The sequence below is a fragment of the Hyla sarda genome, unplaced genomic scaffold (genome assembly GCF_029499605.1).
Source record: "Hyla sarda isolate aHylSar1 unplaced genomic scaffold, aHylSar1.hap1 scaffold_554, whole genome shotgun sequence".
NCBI lineage: Eukaryota > Metazoa > Chordata > Amphibia > Anura > Hylidae > Hyla > Hyla sarda.
In genome coordinates this window covers 84-22650 of record NW_026610566.1, presented here as the reverse complement: position 1 = coordinate 22650, position 22567 = coordinate 84, and the positions used below count along the sequence as shown (strand labels likewise).

Genomic DNA, 22567 nt, shown 5'->3' with positions numbered 1-22567 from the left:
GGTCCATCAGAAAGTGCTTGAAGGAGCTCGTGAGCAGAGGGACCTGGAGCAGAAGCTGATCAGCATGAAACACAAGGTGAGAAATACTGAGACAGACTCTTCATATTAGATGTGAAGATGGGGGCCCCGCTGTGACATCTGGGGGAACCCTGGAAAGATGACAGTAATTTCTGGGTAAAGTGAAGGGACCACTGCGAATACTGACTATGGTATGATTACTGCTGAAGATACTGCATTGACTTCTTCAAGGGGCACTGCTGTGATTACTGGAGGTGAGAGTGGGGGCACTGCTGTGATTACTGGAGGTGAGAGTGGGGGCACTGCTGTGATTACTGGAGGTGAGAGTGGGGGCACTGCTGTGATGACTGGAGGTGAGAGGGGGGCACTGCAGTGATGACGAGGTGAGAGTGAGGGCACTGCTGTGATTACTGGAGGTGAGAGTGAGGGCACTGCTGTGATTACTGGAGGTGAGAGTGGGGGCACTGGTGTGATGACTGGAGGTGAGAGTGAGGGCACTGCTGTGATTACTGGAGGTGAGAGGGGGGGCACTGCAGTGATGACTGGAGGTGAGAGTGAGGGCACTGCTGTGATTACTGGAGGTGAGAGTGGGGGCACTGCTGTGATTACTGGAGGTGAGTGTGGGGGCACTGCTGTGATGACTGGAGGTGAGAGTGGGGGCACTGCTGTGATGACTGGAGGTGAGAGTGGGGGCACTGCTGTGATGACTGGAGGAGAGATGGGGGCACTGCTGTGATTACTGGAGGTGAGAGTGGGGGCACTGCTGTGATTACTGGAGGTGAGAGTGGGGGCACTGCTGTGATGACTGGAGGTGAGAGGGGGAACTGCTATGATGACTAAAGGTGAGAGTGGGGGCACTGCTGTGATTACTGGAGGTGAGAGTGGGGGCACTGCTGTGATGACTGGAGGTGAGAGGGGGGCACTGCTGTGATGACGAGGTGAGAGTGGGGGCACTGCTGTGATTAATGGAGGTGAGAGTGGGGGCACTGCTGTGATTACTGGAGGTGAGAGTGGGGGCACTGCTGTGATGACTGGAGGTGAGAGGGGGGCACTGCAGTGATGACTGGAGGTGAGAGTGAGGGCACTGCTGTGATGACTGGAGGTGAGAGTGGGGGCACTGCTGTGATGACTGGAGGTGAGTGTGGGGGCACTGCTGTGATGACTGGAGGTGAGAGTGGGGGCACTGCTGTGACTACTGGAGGTGAGAGTGGGGCACTGCTGTGATGACTGGAGGTGAGTGTGGGGGCACTGCTGTGATGACTGGAGGTGAGTGTGGGGGCACTGCTGTGATGACTGGAGGTGAGAGGGGGGGCACTGCTGTGACTACTGGAGGTGAGTGTGGGGGCACTGCTGTGATGACTGGAGGTGAGTGTGGGGGCACTGCTGTGATGACTGGAGGTGAGTGTGGGGGCACTGCTGTGAAGACTGGAGGAGAGATGGGGCACTGCTGTGATGACTGGAGGTGAGTGTGGGGGCACTGCTGTGATGACTGGAGGTGAGAGGGGGGCACTGCTATGATGACTGGAGGTGAGTGTGGGGGCACTGCTGTGATCACTGGAGGTGAGTGTGGGGGCACTGCTGTGATGACTAGAGGTGAGAGTGGGGGCACTGCTGTGATTACTGGAGGTGAGTGTGGGAGCACTGCTGTGATGACTAGAGGTGAGAGTGGGGGCACTGCTGTGATGACTGGAGGTGAGTGTGGGGGCACTGCTGTGATGACTAGAGGTGAGAGTGGGGGCACTGCTGTGATTACTGGAGGTGAGTGTGGGAGCACTGCTGTGATGACTAGAGGTGAGAGTGGGGGCACTGCTGTGATGACTGGAGGTGAGTGTGGGGGCACTGCTGTGATGACTGGTGGTGAGTGTGGGGGCACTGCTGTGATTACTGGAGGTGAGAGGGGGGCACTGCTGTGATGACTAGAGATGAGAGTGGGGGCACTGCTGTGATGACTGGAGGAGAGATGGGGCACTGCTGTGATGACTGGAGGTGAATGTGGGGGCACTGCTGTGATTACTGGAGGTGAGAGGGGGGCACTGCTGTGATGACTAGAGGTGAGAGTGGGGGCACTGCTGTGATGACTGGAGGAGAGATGGGGGCACTGCTGTGACTACTGGAGGTGAGAGGGGGCACTGCTGTGATGACTGGAGGTGAGTGTGGGGGCACTGCTGTGATTACTGGAAGCACCCTCCACTATCTCCTCAGTCCTGCCCCCTGCCTCCCCGGCCTCCACTCATGCCCCCTTCCACCATCTTTTCTCCACAGGACATTTCTGAAGAAGACGCAGTACACCAAGGAGATGGGGAGACCTCCGCGGCGGTGATTGAAGGGTATCTCTACAAGAGAGCTAGTAATACCTTCAAGACCTGGAGCCGGTGAGGGGGCATTACTGCTAAGTGGGATCATGGGGGGGGAAGTGTTGTGTTGTGAAGGACAGGAGATGACTCTCTCAGGGTTAGGGGCAGCTCGAGAGGCTTGAGGGAGGAGCTGGAGATGTTCAGGGGCGGAGCAGCAGATGGAAGGCTTGGGGGAGGAGATGTTCAGGGGAGGGGCAGCAGATGGACGGCTTGGGGGAGGGGGAGGAGATGTTCAGGGGAGGAGCAGCAGATGGAAGGCTTGAGGGAGGGGGAGGAGATGTTCAGGGGAGGGACAGCAGATGGAAGGCTTGGGGGAGGGGGAGGAGATGTTCAGGGGAGGGGCAGCAGATGGAAGGCTTGGGGCTGGGGGAGGAGATGTTCAGGGGAGGAGCAGCAGATGGAAGGCTTGGGGGAGGGGGAGGAGATGTTCAGGGGCGGAGCAGCAGATGGAAGGCTTGGGGGAGGAGATGTTCAGGGGAGGGGCAGCAGATGCAAGGCTTGGGGGAGGGGGAGGAGATGTTCAGGGGAGGAGCAGCAGATGGAATGCTTGGGGAAGGGGTAGGAGATGGAAGGCTTGAGGGAGGAGCAGGAGATGTTCAGGGGAGGAGCAGCAGATGGAAGGCTTGGGGGAGGGGGAGGAGATGTTCAGGGAAGGGGCAGCAGATGGAAGGCTTGGAGGAGGGGTAGGAGATGGAAGGCTTGAGGGAGGAGCAGCAGATGGAAGGCTTGGGGGAGGGGGAGGAGATGTTCAGAGGAGGAGCAGCAGATGGAAGGCTTGGGGGAGGGGCAGGAGATGTTCGGGGGGAGGGGCAGGAGATTTTCAGGGGAGGAGCAGCAGATGAGAAACTTGGGAGAGGGGCAGGAGATGGGAAGATCATGGTAGAGGCAGTAAATAAGAGGCTCAGTAGAGGGGCAATAGAAGTTATCTTATGTTCCAGGCTCCTCTATTCTATTATCTTATGTTCCAGGCTCCTCTATTCTATTATCTTATGTTCCAGGCTCCTCTATTCTATTATCTTATGTTCCAGGCTCCTCTATTCTATTATCTTATGTTCCAGGCTCCTCTATTCTATTATCTTATGTTCCAGGCTCCTCTATTCTATTATCTTATGTTCCAGGCTCCTCTATTCTATTATCTTATGTTCCAGGCTCCTCTATTCTATTATCTTATGTTCCAGGCTCCTCTGTTCTATTATCTTATGTTCCAGGCTCCTCTATTCTATTATCTTATGTTCCAGGCTCCTCTATTCTATTATCTTATGTTCCAGGCTCCTCTATTCTATTATCTTATGTTCCAGGCTCCTCTATTCTATTATCTTATGTTCCAGGCTCCTCTATTCTATTATCTTATGTTCCAGGCTCCTCTGTTCTATTATCTTATGTTCCAGGCTCCTCTATTCTACCATCTTGTGTTCCAGGCTCCTCTATTCTATTATCTTATGTTCCAGGCTCCTCTATTCTATTATCTTATGTTCCAGGCTCCTCTATTCTATTATCTTATGTTCCAGGCTCCTCTATTCTATTATCTTATGTTCCAGGCTCCTCTATTCTATTATCTTATGTTCCAGGCTCCTCTATTCTATTATCTTATGTTCCAGGCTCCTCTATTCTATTATCTTATGTTCCAGGCTCCTCTATTCTATTATCTTATGTTCCAGGCTCCTCTATTCTATTATCTTATGTTCCAGGCTCCTCTATTCTATTATCTTATGTTCCAGGCTCCTCTATTCTATTATCTTATGTTCCAGGCTCCTCTATTCTATTATCTTATGTTCCAGGCTCCTCTATTCTATTATCTTATGTTCCAGGCTCCTCTATTCTATTATCTTATGTTCCAGGCTCCTCTATTCTATTATCTTATGTTCCAGGCTCCTCTGTTCTATTATCTTATGTTCCAGGCTCCTCTATTCTATTATCTTATGTTCCAGGCTCCTCTATTCTATTATCTTATGTTCCAGGCTCCTCTATTCTATTATCTTATGTTCCAGGCTCCTCTATTCTATTATCTTATGTTCCAGGCTCCTCTATTCTATTATCTTATGTTCCAGGCTCCTCTGTTCTATTATCTTATGTTCCAGGCTCCTCTATTCTATTATCTTATGTTCCAGGCTCCTCTATTCTATTATCTTATGTTCCAGGCTCCTCTATTCTATTATCTTATGTTCCAGGCTCCTCTATTCTATTATCTTATGTTCCAGGCTCCTCTATTCTATTATCTTATGTTCCAGGCTCCTCTATTCTATTATCTTATGTTCCAGGCTCCTCTATTCTATTATCTTATGTTCCAGGCTCCTCTATTCTATTATCTTATGTTCAAGGCTCCTCTGTTCTATTATCTTATGTTCCAGGCTCCTCTATTCTATTATCTTATGTTCCAGGCTCCTCTATTCTATTATCTTATGTTCCAGGCTCCTCTATTCTATTATCTTATGTTCCAGGCTCCTCTATTCTATTATCTTATGTTCCAGGCTCCTCTATTCTATTATCTTATGTTCCAGGCTCCTCTGTTCTATTATCTTATGTTCCAGGCTCCTCTATTCTACCATCTTGTGTTCCAGGCTCCTCTATTCTATTATCTTATGTCCCTGGCTCCTCTATTCTATTATCTTATGTTCCAGGCTCCTCTATTCTATTATCTTATGTTCCAGGCTCCTCTATTCTATTATCTTATGTTCCAGGCTCCTCTATTCTATTATCTTATGTTCCAGGCTCCTCTATTCTATTATCTTATGTTCCAGGCTCCTCTATTCTATTATCTTATGTTCCAGGCTCCTCTATTCTATTATCTTATGTTCCAGGCTCCTCTATTCTATTATCTTATGTTCCAGGCTCCTCTATTCTATTATCTTATGTTCCAGGCTCCTCTATTCTATTATCTTATGTTCCAGGCTCCTCTATTCTATTATCTTATGTTCCAGGCTCCTCTATTCTATTATCTTATGTTCCAGGCTCCTCTATTCTATTATGTTATGTTCCAGGCTCCTCTATTCTATTATCTTATGTTCCAGGCTCCTCTGTTCTATTATCTTATGTTCCAGGCTCCTCTATTCTATTATCTTATGTTCCAGGCTCCTCTATTCTATTATCTTATGTTCCAGGCTCCTCTATTCTATTATCTTATGTTCCAGGCTCCTCTATTCTATTATCTTATGTTCCAGGCTCCTCTATTCTATTATCTTATGTTCCAGGCTCCTCTGTTCTATTATCTTATGTTCCAGGCTCCTCTATTCTATTATCTTATGTTCCAGGCTCCTCTATTCTATTATCTTATGTTCCAGGCTCCTCTATTCTATTATCTTATGTTCCAGGCTCCTCTATTCTATTATCTTATGTTCCAGGCTCCTCTATTCTATTATCTTATGTTCCAGGCTCCTCTGTTCTATTATCTTATGTTCCAGGCTCCTCTATTCTATTATCTTATGTTCCAGGCTCCTCTATTCTATTATCTTATGTTCCAGGCTCCTCTATTCTATTATCTTATGTTCCAGGCTCCTCTATTCTATTATCTTATGTTTCAGGCTCCTCTGTTCTATTATCTTATGTTCCAGGCTCCTCTATTCTATTATCTTATGTTCCAGGCTCCTCTATTTTATTATCTTATGTTCCAGGCTCCTCTATTCTATTATCTTATGTTCCAGGCTCCTCTATTCTATTATCTTATGTTCCAGGCTCCTCTATTCTATTATCTTATGTCCCTGGCTCCTCTATTCTATTATCTTATGTTCCAGGCTCCTCTATTCTATTATCTTATGTTCCAGGCTCCTCTATTCTATTATCTTATGTTCCAGGCTCCTCTATTCTATTATCTTATGTTCCAGGCTCCTCTATTCTATTATCTTATGTCCCTGGCTCCTCTATTCTATTGTCTTATGTTCCAGGCTTATCTATTCTATTATCTTATGTTCCTGGCTCCTCTATTCTATTATCTTATGTTCCAGGCTCCTCTATTCTACCATCTTGTGTTCCAGGCTCCTCTATTCTATTATCTTATGTTCCAGGCTCCTCTGTTCTATTATCTTATGTTCCAGGCTCCTCTATTCTACCATCTTGTGTTCCAGGCTCCTCTATTCTATTATCTTATGTCCCTGGCTCCTCTATTCTATTATCTTATGTTCCAGGCTCCTCTATTCTATTATCTTATGTTCCAGGCTCCTCTATTCTATTATCTTATGTTCCAGGCTCCTCTATTCTATTATCTTATGTTCCAGGCTCCTCTATTCTATTATCTTATGTTCCAGGCTCCTCTGTTCTAATATCTTATGTTCCAGGCTCCTCTATTCTATTATCTCATGTTCCAGGCTCCTCTATTCTATTATCTTATGTTCCAGGCTCCTCTATTCTATTATCTTATGTTCCAGGCTCCTCTATTCTATTATCTTATGTTCCAGGCTCCTCTATTCTATTATCTTATGTTCCAGGCTCCTCTATTCTATTATCTTATGTTCCAGGCTCCTCTATTCTATTATCTTATGTTCCAGGCTCCTCTGTTCTATTATCTTATGTTTCAGGCTCCTCTGTTCTATTATCTTATGTTCCAGGCTCCTCTATTCTATTATCTTATGTTCCAGGCTCCTCTATTCTATTATCTTATGTTCCAGGCTCCTCTATTCTATTATCTTATGTCCCTGGCTCCTCTATTCTATTATCTTATGTTCCAGGCTCATCTATTCTATTATCTTATGTTCCTGGCTCCTCTATTCTATTATCTTATGTTCCAGGCTCCTCTATTCTATTATCTTATGTTCCAGGCTCCTCTATTCTATTATCTTATGTTCCAGGCTCCTCTATTCTATTATCTTATGTTCCAGGCTCCTCTATTCTACCATCTTGTGTTCCAGGCTTCTCTATTCTATTATCTTATGTCCCTGGCTCCTCTATTCTATTATCTTATGTTCCAGGCTACTCTATTCTATTATCTTATGTTCCAGGCTCCTCTATTCTTTTATCTTATGTTCCAGGCTCCTCTGTTCTATTGTCTTATGTTCCAGGCTCCTCTATTCTATTATCTTATGTTCCAGGCTCCTCTATTCTATTATCTTATGTTCCAGGCTCCTCTATTCTACCATCTTGTGTTCCAGGCAACTCTATTCTATTATCTTATGTTCCAGGCTCCTCTGTTCTATTATCTTATGTTCCAGGCTCCTCTATTCTATTATCTTATGTTCCAGGCTCCTCTATTCTATTATCTTATGTTCCAGGCTCCTCTATTCTATTATCTTATGTTCCAGGCTCCTCTATTCTACCATCTTGTGTTCCAGGCTCCTCTATTCTATTATCTTATGTTCCAGGCTCCTCTATTCTATTATCTTATGTTCCAGGCTCCTCTGTTCTATTATCTTATGTTCCAGGCTCCTCTATTCTATTATCTTATGTTCCAGGCTCTTCTATTCTTGTTACGCCGAGCGCTCCGGGTCCCCGCTCCTCCCCGGAGCGCTCGCTACACTCTTGCTACTGCAGCGCTCCGGTCAGATCCACTGACCCGGTGCGCTGCGATACCGCCTCCAGCCGGGATGCGATTCGCGATGCGGGTGGCGCCCGCTCGCTATGCGCACACCCCGGCTCCCGTACCTGACTCGCTCTCTGTCGGTCCTGTCCCGGCGCGCGCAGCCCCGCTCCCTAGGGCGCGCGCGCGCCGGGTCTCTGCGATTTAAAGGGCCACTGCGCCGCTGATTGGCGCAGTGGTTCTAATTAGTGTGTTCACCTGTGCACTCCCTATTTATACCTCACTTCCCCTGCACTCCCTCGCCGGATCTTGTTGCCATTGTGCCAGTGAAAGCGTTTCCTTGTGTGTTCCTAGCCTGTGTTCCAGACCTCCTGCCGTTGCCCCTGACTACGATCCTTGCTGCCTGCCCCGACCTTCTGCTACGTCCGACCTTGCTTCTGTCTACTCCCTTGTACTGCGCCTATCTTCAGCAGTCAGAGAGGTTGAGCCGTTGCTAGTGGATACGACCTGGTCACTACCGCCGCAGCAAGACCATCCCGCTTTGCGGCGGGCTCTGGTGAAAACCAGTAGTGACTTAGAACCGGTCCACTAGCACGGTCCACGCCAATCCCTCTCTGGCACAGAGGATCCACCTCCTGCCAGCCGGCATCGTGACAGTAGATCCGGCCATGGATCCCGCTGAAGTTCCTCTGCCAGTTGTCGCCGACCTCACCACGGTGGTCGCCCAGCAGTCACAACAGATAGCGCAACAAGGCCACCAGCTGTCTCAACTGACCGTTATGCTACAACAGCTACTACCACAGCTTCAGCAATCATCTCCTCCGCCAGCTCCTGCACCTCCTCAGCAGCGAGTGGCCGCTTCAGGCCTACGACTATCCTTGCCGGATAAATTTGATGGGGACTCTAAATTTTGCCGTGGCTTTCTTTCTCAATGTTCCCTGCACTTGGAGATGATGTCGGACCAGATTCCTACTGAAAGGTCTAAGGTGGCTTTCGTAGTCAGCCTTCTGTCTGGAAAAGCTCTGTCATGGGCCACACCGCTCTGGGACCGCAATGACCCCGTCACTGCCTCTGTACACTCCTTCTTCTCGGAAATTCGAAGTGTCTTTGAGGAACCTGCCCGAGCCTCTTCTGCTGAGACTGCCCTGTTGAACCTGGTCCAGGGTAATTCTTCCGTTGGCGAGTACGCCATACAATTCCGTACTCTTGCTTCAGAACTATCCTGGAATAATGAGGCCCTCTGCGCGACCTTTAAAAAAGGCCTATCCAGCAACATTAAAGATGTTCTGGCCGCACGAGAAATTCCTGCTAACCTGCATGAACTCTTTCATCTAGCCACTCGCATTGACATGCGTTTTTCCGAAAGGCGTCAGGAGCTCCGCCAGGATATGGACTTTGTTCGCACGAGGCGTTTTTTCTCCCCGGCTCCTCTCTCCTCTGGTCCCCTGCAATCCGTTCCTGTGCCTACCGCCGTGGAGGCTATGCAGGTCGACCGGTCTCGCCTGACACCTCAAGAGAGGACACGACGCCGCATGGAGAATCTCTGCCTGTACTGTGCCGGTACCGAACACTTCCTGAAGGATTGTCCTATCCGTCCTCCCCGCCTGGAAAGACGTACGCTGACTCCGCACAAAGGTGAGACAGTCCTTGATGTCAACTCTGCTTCTCCACGTCTTACTGTGCCTGTGCGGATATCTGCCTCTACCTTCTCCTTCTCTACTATGGCCTTCTTGGATTCCGGATCTGCAGGAAATTTTATTTTGGCCTCTCTCATCAACAGGTTCAACATCCCGGTGACCAGTCTCGCCAGACCCCTCTACATCAATTGTGTTAACAATGAAAGATTGGACTGTACCATACGTTTCCGCACGGAGCCCCTCCTAATGTGCATCGGACCTCATCACGAGAAAATTGAGTTTTTGGTCCTCCCCAATTGCACTTCCGAAATTCTCCTTGGACTACCCTGGCTTCAACACCATTCCCCAACCCTGGATTGGTCCACTGGGGAGATCAAGAGTTGGGGCCCCTCTTGTTTCAAGGACTGCCTTAAACCGGTTCCCAGTACTCCTTGCCGTGACCCTGTGGTTCCTCCTGTAACCGGTCTCCCTAGGGCCTATATGGACTTTGCGGATGTTTTTTGCAAAAAACAAGCTGAGACTCTACCTCCTCACAGGCCTTATGACTGTCCTATTGACCTCCTCCCGGGCACTACTCCACCCCGGGGCAGAATTTATCCTCTCTCTGCCCCAGAGACTCTTGCTATGTCTGAGTACATCCAGGAAAATTTAAAAAAGGGCTTTATCCGCAAATCCTCCTCTCCTGCCGGAGCCGGATTTTTCTTTGTGTCCAAAAAAGATGGCTCCCTACGTCCTTGCATTGACTACCGCGGTCTTAATAAAATCACGGTAAAGAACCGCTACCCCCTACCTCTCATCTCTGAACTCTTTGATCGCCTCCAAGGTGCCCACATCTTTACCAAACTGGACTTAAGAGGCGCCTATAATCTCATCCGCATCAGAGAGGGGGATGAATGGAAAACGGCATTTAACACTAGAGATGGACACTTTGAGTATCTGGTCATGCCCTTTGGCCTGTGCAACGCCCCTGCCGTCTTCCAAGACTTTGTTAATGAAATTTTTCGTGATCTCTTATATTCCTGTGTTGTTGTATATCTGGACGATATCCTGATTTTTTCTGCCAACCTAGAAGAACACCGCCAGCATGTCCGCATGGTTCTTCAGAGACTTCGTGACAATCAACTTTATGCCAAAATGGAGAAATGTCTGTTTGAATGTCAATCTCTTCCTTTCCTAGGATACTTGGTCTCTGGCCAGGGACTACAAATGGATCCAGACAAACTCTCTGCCGTCTTAGATTGGCCACGCCCCTCCGGACTCCGTGCTATCCAACGTTTTTTGGGGTTCGCCAATTATTACAGACAATTTATTCCACATTTTTCCACCATTGTGGCTCCTATCGTGGCTTTAACCAAAAAGAATGCCAATCCTAAGTCATGGCCTCCTCAAGCGGAAGACGCCTTTAAACAGCTCAAGTCTGCCTTTTCTTCTGCTCCCGTGCTCTCCAGACCTGACCCATCTAAACCCTTCCTATTGGAGGTTGATGCCTCCTCAGTAGGAGCTGGAGCGGTCCTTCTACAAAAAAATTCTTCCGGGCATGCTGTTACTTGTGTTTTTTTTTCTAGGACCTTCTCTCCGGCGGAGAGAAACTACTCCATCGGGGATCGAGAGCTTCTAGCCATTAAATTAGCACTTGAGGAATGGAGGCATCTGCTGGAGGGATCAAGATTTCCAGTTATTATTTACACCGATCACAAGAACCTCTCCTATCTCCAGTCTGCCCAACGGCTGAATCCTCGCCAGGCCAGGTGGTCTCTGTTCTTTGCCCGATTTAATTTTGAAATTCATTTTCGCCCTGCCGATAAGAACATTAGGGCCGATGCTCTCTCTCGTTCCTCGGATGCCTCGGAAGTAGAGCTCTCTCCGCAACACATCATTCCTCCTGACTGCCTGATCTCCACTTCTCCAGCCTCCATCAGGCAAACTCCTCCAGGGAAGACCTTCGTCTCTCCACGCCAACGCCTCGGAATCCTCAAATGGGGTCACTCCTCCCATCTCGCAGGTCATGCGGGCATCAAGAAATCCGTGCAACTCATCTCTCGTTTCTATTGGTGGCCGACTCTGGAGACGGATGTCGTGGACTTTGTGCGAGCCTGCACTGTCTGTGCCCGGGATAAGACTCCTCGCCAGAAGCCCGCTGGTCTCCTTCATCCTCTGCCTGTCCCCGAACAGCCTTGGTCTCTGATTGGTATGGACTTTATTACAGACTTACCCCCATCCAGTGGCAACACTGTTGTTTGGGTGGTCGTTGATCGATTCTCCAAGATGGCACATTTCATCCCTCTTCCTGGTCTTCCTTCAGCGCCTCAGTTGGCAAAACAATTTTTTGTACACATTTTTCGTCTTCACGGTTTGCCCACGCAGATCGTCTCGGATAGAGGCGTCCAATTCCTGTCAAAATTCTGGAGGGCTCTCTGTAAACAACTCAAGATTAAATTAAACTTTTCTTCTGCATATCATCCTCAATCCAATGGGCAAGTAGAAAGAATTAACCAGGTCCTGGGTGACTATTTACAGCATTTTGTTTCCTCCCGCCAGGATGACTGGGCAGATCTTCTACCATGGGCCGAATTCTCGTACAACTTCAGAGTCTCTGAATCTTCTTCCAAATCCCCATTTTTCGTGGTGTACGGCCGTCACCCTCTTCCCCCCCTCCCTACTCCCTTGCCCTCTGGTTTGCCCGCTGTGGATGAAATATCTCGTGATCTTTCCACCATATGGAAAGAGACCCAAAATTCTCTCTTACAGGCTTCATCACGCATGAAGAAGTTTGCTGATAAGAAAAGAAGAGCTCCCCCCATTTTTTCTCCTGGAGACAAGGTATGGCTCTCCGCTAAATATGTCCGCTTCCGTGTCCCTAGCTACAAATTGGGACCACGCTATCTTGGTCCTTTCAAAATTTTGTGCCAGATTAATCCTGTCTCTTACAAACTTCTTCTTCCTCCTTCTCTTCGTATTCCTAATGCCTTTCACGTTTCTCTTCTTAAACCACTCATCATCAACCGTTTCTCTCCCAAACTTGTTTCTCCCACTCCTGTTTCCGGCTCCTCGGACATCTTCTCCGTAAAGGAGATACTGGCCTCCAAGAAGGTCAGAGGGAAACCTTTTTTTTTGGTCGATTGGGAGGGTTGTGGTCCTGAAGAGAGATCCTGGGAACCTGAGGACAATATCCTAGACAAAAGTCTGCTCCTCAGGTTCTCAGGCTCTAAGAAGAGGGGGAGACCCAAGGGGGGCGGTACTGTTACGCCGAGCGCTCCGGGTCCCCGCTCCTCCCCGGAGCGCTCGCTACACTCTCGCTACTGCAGCGCTCCGGTCAGATCCACTGACCCGGTGCGCTGCGATACCGCCTCCAGCCGGGATGCGATTCGCGATGCGGGTGGCGCCCGCTCGCGATGCGCACCCCGGCTCCCGTACCTGACTCGCTCTCCGTCGGTCCTGTCCCGGCGCGCGCAGTCCCGCTCCCTAGGGCGCGCGCGCGCCGGGTCTCTGCGATTTAAAGGGCCACTGCGCCGCTGATTGGCGCAGTGGTTCTAATTAGTGTGTTCACCTGTGCACTCCCTATTTATACCTCACTTCCCCTGTACTCCCTCGCCGGATCTTGTTGCCATTGTGCCAGTGAAAGCGTTTCCTTGTGTGTTCCTAGCCTGTGTTCCAGACCTCCTGCCGTTGCCCCTGACTACGATCCTTGCTGCCTGCCCCGACCTTCTGCTACGTCCGACCTTGCTCCTGTCTACTCCCTTGTACCGCGCCTATCTTCAGCAGTCAGAGAGGTTGAGCCGTTGCTAGTGGATACGACCTGGTCACTACCGCCGCAGCAAGACCATCCCGCTTTGCGGCGGGCTCTGGTGAAAACCAGTAGTGACTTAGAACCGGTCCACTAGCACGGTCCACGCCAATCCCTCTCTGGCACAGAGGATCCACCTCCTGCCAGCCGGCATCGTGACAATTCTATTATCTTATGTCCCTGGCTCCTCTATTCTTTTATCTTATATTCCAGGCTCCTCTATTCTATTATCTTATGTTCCAGGCTCCTCTGTTCTATTATCTTATGTTCCAGGCTCCTCTGTTCTATTATCTTATGTTCCAGGCTCCTCTGTTCTATTATCTTATGTTCCAGGCTCCTCTATTCTATTATCTTATGTTCCAGGCTCCTCTATTCTATTATCTTATGTTCCAGGCTCCTCTATTCTATTATCTTATGTTCCAGGCTCCTCTATTCTATTATCTTATGTTCCAGGCTCCTCTATTCTATTATCTTATGTTCCAGGCTCCTCTATTCTATTATCTTATGTTCCAGGCTCCTCTATTCTATTATCTTATGTCCCAGGCTCCTCTATTCTACCATCTTATCTTCTAGGCTCCTCTATTCTACCATCTTGTGTTCCAGGCTCCTCTATTCTACCATCTTGTGTTCCAGGCTCCTCTATTCTACCATCTTATCTTCTAGGTTCCTCTATTCTACCATCTGGTCTTCCAGGTTCCTCTATTCTATCATCCTGTGTTTTCTCTATTCTAGATGCCTTTTTTGGGTGTCTTAATCCCAGAGCCTACTTATATACTTGGCTCCTTGGATACTTTTGGCCTCCTCTTCCCTTGAGAAGTTCCGGACTCTTCAGGGGGTTATTGTAGAATTGTCGTGGATAACGCAGGCGTTCCATCAGTGACGCAGATTTTTGTCTTTTCAGTCGCTGGTTTTCTATACAAAATAACCAACTGGTTTATCAGAAGAAAGTGGTGAGTAACCATAGGAGTGTAGTATGGAGACCTGGAACGACCCCGGGGTTAGGAGGAGACCCGCGACCTTAGAGGGCAACTCTACCCACTGCCTGTGTATATAGATGTCTATTCCAGGGTACAGGTTGTGGGTAGAGTTGCCCTCTATGGCTGCGGGTCTCTTCATACTTCGGGGCCAATCCAGGTCATAAATAGATGTATTTTCCTTCAAGTGGGCGGGTCCTATAGAAGTCAGCACGGGGACTATCACTGGTGGAACATCTCATACAGGGGGCGGAGCTGTGATCACATGTCATTATATACTATATCAGTGATGTCATACAGGGGGCGGGGTTGTGATCACATGTCATTATATTACTATTATATTATATCAGTGATAACATACAGGGGGCGGGGCTGTGATCACATGTCATTATAATATATCAGTGATGTCATTCAGGGGGCGGGGCTGGGCTGTGATCACATGTCACTATATTATATCAGTGATGTCATACACGGGGCGGGGCTGTGATCACATGTCATTATATTATATCAGTGATGTCATACAGGGGTGGGGCTGTGATCACATGTCATTATATTACTATTATATTATATCAGTGATGTCATACAGGGGGCGGGGCTGTGATCACATGTCATTATATTACTATTATATTATATAAGTGATGTCAGACAGGAGGTGGGGCTATGATCACATGTCATTATATTACTATTATATTATATCAGTGATGTCATACAGGGGGCGGGGCTGTGATCACATGTCATTATATTACTAGTATATCAGTGATGTCATTCAGGGGGCGGGGCTGGGCTGTGATCACATGTCACTATATTATATCAGTGATGTCATACAGGGGGCGGGGCTGTGATCACATGTCATTATATTATATCAGTGATGTCATACAGGGGGCGGGGCTGTGATCACATGTCATTATATTACTATTATATTATATCAGTGATGTCATACAGGGGGCGGGGCTGTGATCACATGTCATTACATTACTATTATATTATATAAGTGATGTCAGACAGGAGGTGGGGCTATGATCACATGTCATTATATTACTATTATATTATATCAGTGATGTCATACAGGGGGCGGGGCTGTGATCACATGTCATTATATTACTATTATATTATATCAGTGATGTCATACAGGGGGCAGGGCTGTGATCACATGTCATTATATTACTATTATATATATATATATATCAGTGATGTCATACAGGGGGTGGGGCTGTGTGCACACGTCATTATAATACTATTATATATATATATATATAATATATATAATACAGTGATGTCACACAGGGGGTGGGGCTGTGATCACATGTCATTATATTACTATTATATTATATCAGTGATGTCATACATGGGGTGGGGCTGTGAGCACACGTCATTATATTACTATTATATTATATCAGTGATGTCATACAGGGGGCGGGGCTGTGATCACATGTCATTATATTACTATTATATATATATATATATATATCAGTGATGTCATACATGGGGTGGGGCTGTGAGCACACGTCATTATGTTACTATTATATTATATCAGTGATGTCATACAGGGGCGGGGCTGTGATCACATGTCATTATATTACTATTATATTATATCAGTGATGTCATACAGGGGGCGGGGCTGTGATCACATGTCGTTATATTACTATTATATTATATCAGTGATGTCATACAGGGGGTGGGGCTGTGAGGACATGTCATTATAATTCTATTATACATATATATATATCAGTGATGTCATACAGGGGGTGGGGCTGTGATCACATGTCATTATATTACTATTATATCAGTGATGTCATACAGGAGGCAGGACTGTGTTCACATGTCATTATATTACTATTATATCAGTGATGTCATACAGGGGGTGGGGCTGTGATCACATGTCATTATATTACTATTATATTATATCAGTGATGTCATACAGGGGGCGGGGCTGTGATCACATGTCATTATATTACTATTATATATATATCAGTGATGTCATACAGGGGGTGTGGCTGTGATCACATGTCATTATATTACTATTATATATATATCAGTGATGTCATACAGGGGGCGGGGCTGTGGTCACATGTCATTATATTACTATTATATTATATCAGTGATGTCATACAGGGGGCGGGGCTGTGGTCACATGTCATTATATTACTATTTTATCAGTGATGTCATACAGGGGCGGGGCTGTGGTCACATGTCATTATATTACTATTTTATCAGTGATGTCATACAGGGGGCGGGGCTGTGGTCACATGTCATTATATTACTATTTTATCAGTGATGTCATACTGACTGTTTCCTTTTCCAGGCAGAGCAGAAAGTAGTGATTATGGATCTACGGCTCTGTGCGGTGAAGTTATGTCCTGATGCCGACAGAAGATTCTGCTTTGAAGTTGTTTCTCCATCAAAGTGAGTAAAGATGACTCCAGAAATATTACAGAGGATTCAGTCCCCATCTGGCCACCAAGTTCTGTACGGTCAAGGTCTGGTCCTCTCCTCACCATTGTATCTACCTGAGTCCTGTACGATCATGGTCTGGTCCTCTCCTCACCATTGTATCTACCCGAGTCCTGTACGGTCATGGTCTGGTCCTCTCCTCACCATTGTATCTACCAGAGTCCTGTACGATCATGGTCTGGTCCTCTCCTCACCATTGTATCTACCAGAGTCCTGTACGATCATGGTCTGGTCCTCTCCTCACCATTGTATCTACCTGAGTTCTGTACGATCATGGTCTGGTCCTCTCCTCACCATTGTATCTACCCGAGTCCTGTACGGTCATGGTCTGGTCCTCTCCTCACCATTGTATCTACCAGAGTCCTGTACGATCATGGTCTGGTCCTCTCCTCACCATTGTATCTACCTGAGTCCTGTACGATCATGGTCTGGTCCTCTCCTCACCATTGTATCTACCCGAGTCCTGTACGGTCAAGGTCTGGTCTCTCCTCACCATTGTATCTACCCGAGTCCTGTACGGTCAAGGTCTGGTCTCTCCTCACCATTGTATCTACCCGAGTCCTGTACGATCAAGGTCTGGTCCTCTCCTCACCATTGTATCTACCCGAGTCCTGTACGGTCAAGGTCTGGTCCTCTCCTTGTATCTACCTGAGTTCTGTACGATCATGGTCTGGTCCTCTCCTTGTATCTACCTGAGTCCTTTACGGTCATGGTCTGGTCCTCTCCTCACCATTGTATCTACCAGAGTCCTGTACGGTCATGGTCTGGTCCTCTCCTCACCATTGTATCTACCTGAGTCCTGTACGATCATGGTCTGGTCCTCTCCTCACCATTGTATCTACCTGAGTCCTGTACGATCATGGTCTGGTCCTCTCCTCACCATTGTATCTACCCGAGTCCTGTACGGTCAAGGTCTGGTCTCTCCTCACCATTGTATCTACCTGAGTCCTGTACGATCATGGTCTGGTCCTCTCCTCACCATTGTATCTACCCGAGTCCTGTACGGTCAAGGTCTGGTCTCTCCTCACCATTGTATCTACCCGAGTCCTGTACGGTCAAGGTCTGGTCTCTCCTCACCATTGTATCTACCCGAGTCCTGTACGATCAAGGTCTGGTCCTCTCCTCACCATTGTATCTACCCGAGTCCTGTACGGTCAAGGTCTGGTCCTCTCCTTGTATCTACCTGAGTTCTGTACGATCATGGTCTGGTCCTCTCCTTGTATCTACCTGAGTCCTTTACGGTCATGGTCTGGTCCTCTCCTCACCATTGTATCTACCAGAGTCCTGTACGGTCATGGTCTGGTCCTCTCCTCACCATTGTATCTACCCGAGTCCTGTACGGTCATGGTCTGGTCCTCTCCTCACCATTGTATCTACCCGAGTCCTGTACAGTCAAGGTCTGGTCCTCTCCTTGTATCTACCTGAGTTCTGTACGATCATGGTCTGGTCCTCTCCTTGTATCTACCTGAGTCCTTTACGGTCATGGTCTGGTCCTCTCCTCACCATTGTATCTACCAGAGTCCTGTACGGTCATGGTCTGGTCCTCTCCTCACCATTGTATCTACCCGAGTCCTGTACGGTCATGGTCTGGTCCTCTCCTCACCATTGTATCTACCCGAGTCCTGTACAGTCATGGTCTGGTCCTCTCCTCACCATTATATCTACCTGAGTCCTGTACGGTCATGGTCTGGTCCTCTCCTCACCATTGTATCTACCCGAGTCCTGTACGGTCATGGTCTGGTCCTCTCCTCACCATTGTATCTACCAGAGTCCTGTACGATCATGGTCTGGTCCTCTCCTCACCATTGTATCTACCTGAGTCCTGTACGATCATGGTCTGGTCCTCTCCTCACCATTGTATCTACCTGAGTCCTGTACGATCATGGTCTGGTCCTCTCCTCACCATTGTATCTACCCGAGTCCTGTACGGTCAAGGTCTGGTCTCTCCTCACCATTGTATCTACCCGAGTCCTGTACGGTCAAGGTCTGGTCTCTCCTCACCATTGTATCTACCCGAGTCCTGTACGATCATGGTCTGGTCCTCTCCTCACCATTGTATCTACCCGAGTCCTGTACGGTCAAGGTCTGGTCCTCTCCTCACCATTGTATCTACCCGAGTCCTGTACGGTCAAGGTCTGGTCCTCTCCTTGTATCTACCTGAGTTCTGTACGATCATGGTCTGGTCCTCTCCTTGTATCTACCTGAGTCCTTTACGGTCATGGTCTGGTCCTCTCCTCACCATTGTATCTACCAGAGTCCTGTACGGTCATGGTCTGGTCCTCTCCTCACCATTGTATCTACCCGAGTCCTGTACGGTCATGGTCTGGTCTCTCCTCACCATTGTATCTACCCGAGTCCTGTACAGTCAAGGTCTGGTCCTCTCCTTGTATCTACCTGAGTTCTGTACGATCATGGTCTGGTCCTCTCCTTGTATCTACCTGAGTCCTTTACGGTCATGGTCTGGTCCTCTCCTCACCATTGTATCTACCAGAGTCCTGTACGGTCATGGTCTGGTCCTCTCCTCACCATTGTATCTACCCGAGTCCTGTACGGTCATGGTCTGGTCCTCTCCTCACCATTGTATCTACCCGAGTCCTGTACAGTCATGGTCTGGTTCTCTCCTCACCATTATATCTACCTGAGTCCTGTACGGTCATGGTCTGGTCCTCTCCTCACCATTGTATCTACCCGAGTCCTGTACGATCATGGTCTGGTCCTCTCCTTGTATCTACCCGAGTCCTGTACGGTCATGGTCTGGTCCTCTCCTCACCATTGTATCTACCCGAGTTCTGTATGGCCATGGTCTGGTCCTCTCCTCACCATTGTATCTACCCGAGTTCTGTATGGTCATGGTCTGGTCCTCTCCTCACCATTGTATCTACCTGAGTACTGTGCGGTCATGGTCTGGTCCTCTCCTCACCATTGTATCTACCCGAGTTCTGTATGGTCATGGTCTGGTCCTCTCCTCACCATTGTATCTACCCGAGTTTTGTACAGTCATGGTCTGGTCCTCTCCTCACCATTGTATCTACCCGAGTTCTGTACGATCATGGTCTGGTCCTTTCCTTGTATCTACCCGAGTCCTGGACGGTCATGGTCTGGTCCTCTCCTCACCATTGTATCTACCTGAGTACTGTACGGTCATGGTCTGGTCCTCTCCTCACCATTGTATCTACCTGAGTACTGTACGGTCATGGTCTGGTCCTCTCCTCACCATTGTATCTACCTGAGTCCTGTACGATCATGGTCTGGTCCTCTCCTCCCCATTGTATCTATCTAACTACTGTATGGTTATGGTCTGGTCCTCTCCTTACCATTGTATCTACCTGAGTCCTGTACGGTCATGGTCTGGTCCTCTCCTCCCCATTGTATCTATCTAACTACTGTATGGTCATGGTCTGGTCCTTTCCTCACCATTGTATCTACCGAGTCCTGTACGGTCATGGTCTGGTCCTCTCCTCACCATTGTATCTACCAGAGTTCTGTATGGTCATGGTCTGGTCCTCTCCTCACCATTGTATCTACCTGAGTCCTGTACGGTCATGGTCTGGTCCTCTCCTCACTATTGTATCTATTGTATCTACCTGAGTCCTGTATAATCATGGTCTGGTCCTCTCCTCACCATTGTATCTACCCGAGTCCTGTACGGTCATGGTCTGGTCCTCTCCTCACCATTGTATCTACCCGAGTCCTGTACGGTCATGGTCTGGTCCTCTCCTCACCAATGTATGTACCTGAGTACTGTACGGTCATGGTCTGGTCCTCTCCTCACCATTGTATCTACCCGAGTCGTGTACGGTCATGGTCTGGTCCTCTTCTCCCCTTTGTATCTCTACCATCAGTCATGGCCATTATTAGTTTACAAGTGGTAGTGGAGCCTTCATAGCAGATGGGATATAGTCATAGTTCTTGTGTTCCAGGTCGTGCATGCTCCAGGCGGAGTCGGAACGTGTTTTGGAGTTGTGGGTCAGTGCTGTCCAGAGGAGCATCACCTCAGCCTACACTGAGAGCAAGCGGGACAGCGGGAGCCTTGTAAGAATTCAGCTCAGTAATGGAATGACGCTCTGGAGCTCCGTAATGGAGTGATGCTCTGCAGCTCTGATACTAACACAGATTTATTGTTTCCCCAGCGATTGTCCCGTTCTCCAGCTGAGTGTCCAGTGCAGCAGAAGGGTACTGCCATATGTGTCCAGGACATGGTGCTGAGGGTGGCAGGGAATGCCGTGTGTTGTGACTGCCGTGCCGCAGAGCCTGAGTGGGCAAGCATCAACCTCGGGGTGACCCTGTGCATTGAGTGCAGTGGGATTCACAGGTAAATGATCTCTGGGACACCATAACACTCCTTCTGCTGAAGAGCCGACAATGTAGGCCCCTAGGAAGGAGCAGGACTGGATGTCTGAGGGTGAACATTGAGGTGCAGATCAGTCACTACAGGCTACACCCCAACCAAGTACGAAGGGCGAGTGTCTGACTGTGAGCCCACAGACACATTTCCTGCACCTTTAGGGTCTTTATGGTGGCTTCTGTGGTTCCTGACCAATAAAAGTACAGGGTAGAATATCCTCTGCCTTCTCCACTATAAGGGCAGAACTTTCTTTCTGATCTTTGTGTTTGTTCTTCCCTATACAGAAGCCTTGGTGTCCACTTCTCAAAGGTCCGCTCACTCACCCTAGATTCGTGGGAGCCAGAGCTGGTGAAGGTGATGGACTATAATATTTTGGGGTAGTGGTTGTGCATGGTTACAGATCAAAGAGGGACATTTTGTGTAAACATGGGCCTGAATGGAGCATCTATGACTGGAGGCTGCTGAATGGTAGAAGTATTGCCTCAGCCTTTGTATTAGGTGGATATATTTCTTCTCAATGTTACTATGAGATATGTTCCTAGTAGTTTTCCTTATATAAAATAACAGATTCCTTGGGGTCCACCATGTAAGAAGGATGTAGGAGAGCTGAAGATGCTTAAATGGGGTCAAGTAGAATAACACATTGGCTAAGAGGTCTAGGAAAAGGCTGAAGACACCGGCATTTATTGAAGGTGTTGATGGGGTTCTTATACTTTTTAGAGATGTTGAGAGAGTTGTTGGAGGTGTTAATGGGGTCATTGCATTCGGTGGAAGTGTTGATGGTGTCGCTGGACTTGGTGGAGGTGTTGATGGGGTCAGTGGATTTGTTGGAGGTGTTCATGGGATCTGTGGACTTGTTGAAGGTATTATGGGATCATTGGATTTGGGGGAGGTGTTGATGGAGTCAGTGGATTTGTTGGAGGTGTTGATGGGGGCTGTGGATTTGGTGAAGGGGTTGATGGGGGCTGTGGATTTTTGGAGGTGTTGATGGGGGCTGGGGAAGGCTGTGGATTTGTTGGAGGTGTTGATGGGGTCTGTGGATTTGTTGGAGGTGTTGATGGGGTCTGTGGATTTGTTGGAGGTGTTGATGGGATCTGTGGATTTGTTGAAGGTGTTTATGGGGTCTGTGGATTTGGTGGAGGTATTGAAGGGGGCTGTGGATTTGGTGGAGGTGTTAATGGGTTCAGTGGATTTGTTGGAGATGTTGATGGGATCTGTGGATTTGGTGGAGGTGTTGATGGGGTCTGTGGATTTGGTGGAGGTGTTGATGTGTTTATGGGGGTATGTGGATTTGTTGGAGGTGTTGATGGGGTGTGTGGATTTGTTGGAGGTGTTGATGGGGTCCATGGATTTGTTGATGGGGTCCATGGATTTGTTGGAGGTGTTGATGGGGTCTGTGGCTTTGTTGGAGGTGTCCATGGGGTCTGTGCAGTTGTTGGACATGATTATTAGGGAGGGACCTTGGATTTGTGTGGATAGGGACGTTTATTTTGTTGGATATGGATGTTGGGTCCATAGACTAGTGTAAGATATTTATGGGGTCTCCGTGTAGCAGAAGGAA

General features: G+C 48.1%; 1 protein-coding gene across 1 annotated transcript in view; it reads left to right on the top strand.

Moving 5' to 3' along the window:
* The window catches only part of LOC130339808 (arf-GAP with coiled-coil, ANK repeat and PH domain-containing protein 1-like), a gene marked incomplete at its 3' end in the record, with an annotated part of 137026 nt that extends 115666 nt beyond the window's left edge, over positions 1–21360 (top strand). Inside the window, 7 exon segments of the mRNA XM_056554097.1 lie at positions 2–76; positions 2281–2390; positions 14138–14186; positions 16513–16613; positions 20582–20693; positions 20792–20973; positions 21291–21360. Of these exon segments, the coding sequence (XP_056410072.1) occupies positions 2–76; positions 2281–2390; positions 14138–14186; positions 16513–16613; positions 20582–20693; positions 20792–20973; positions 21291–21360 (699 nt within the window).
* Positions 21361–22567: the final 1207 nt, after the last annotated feature.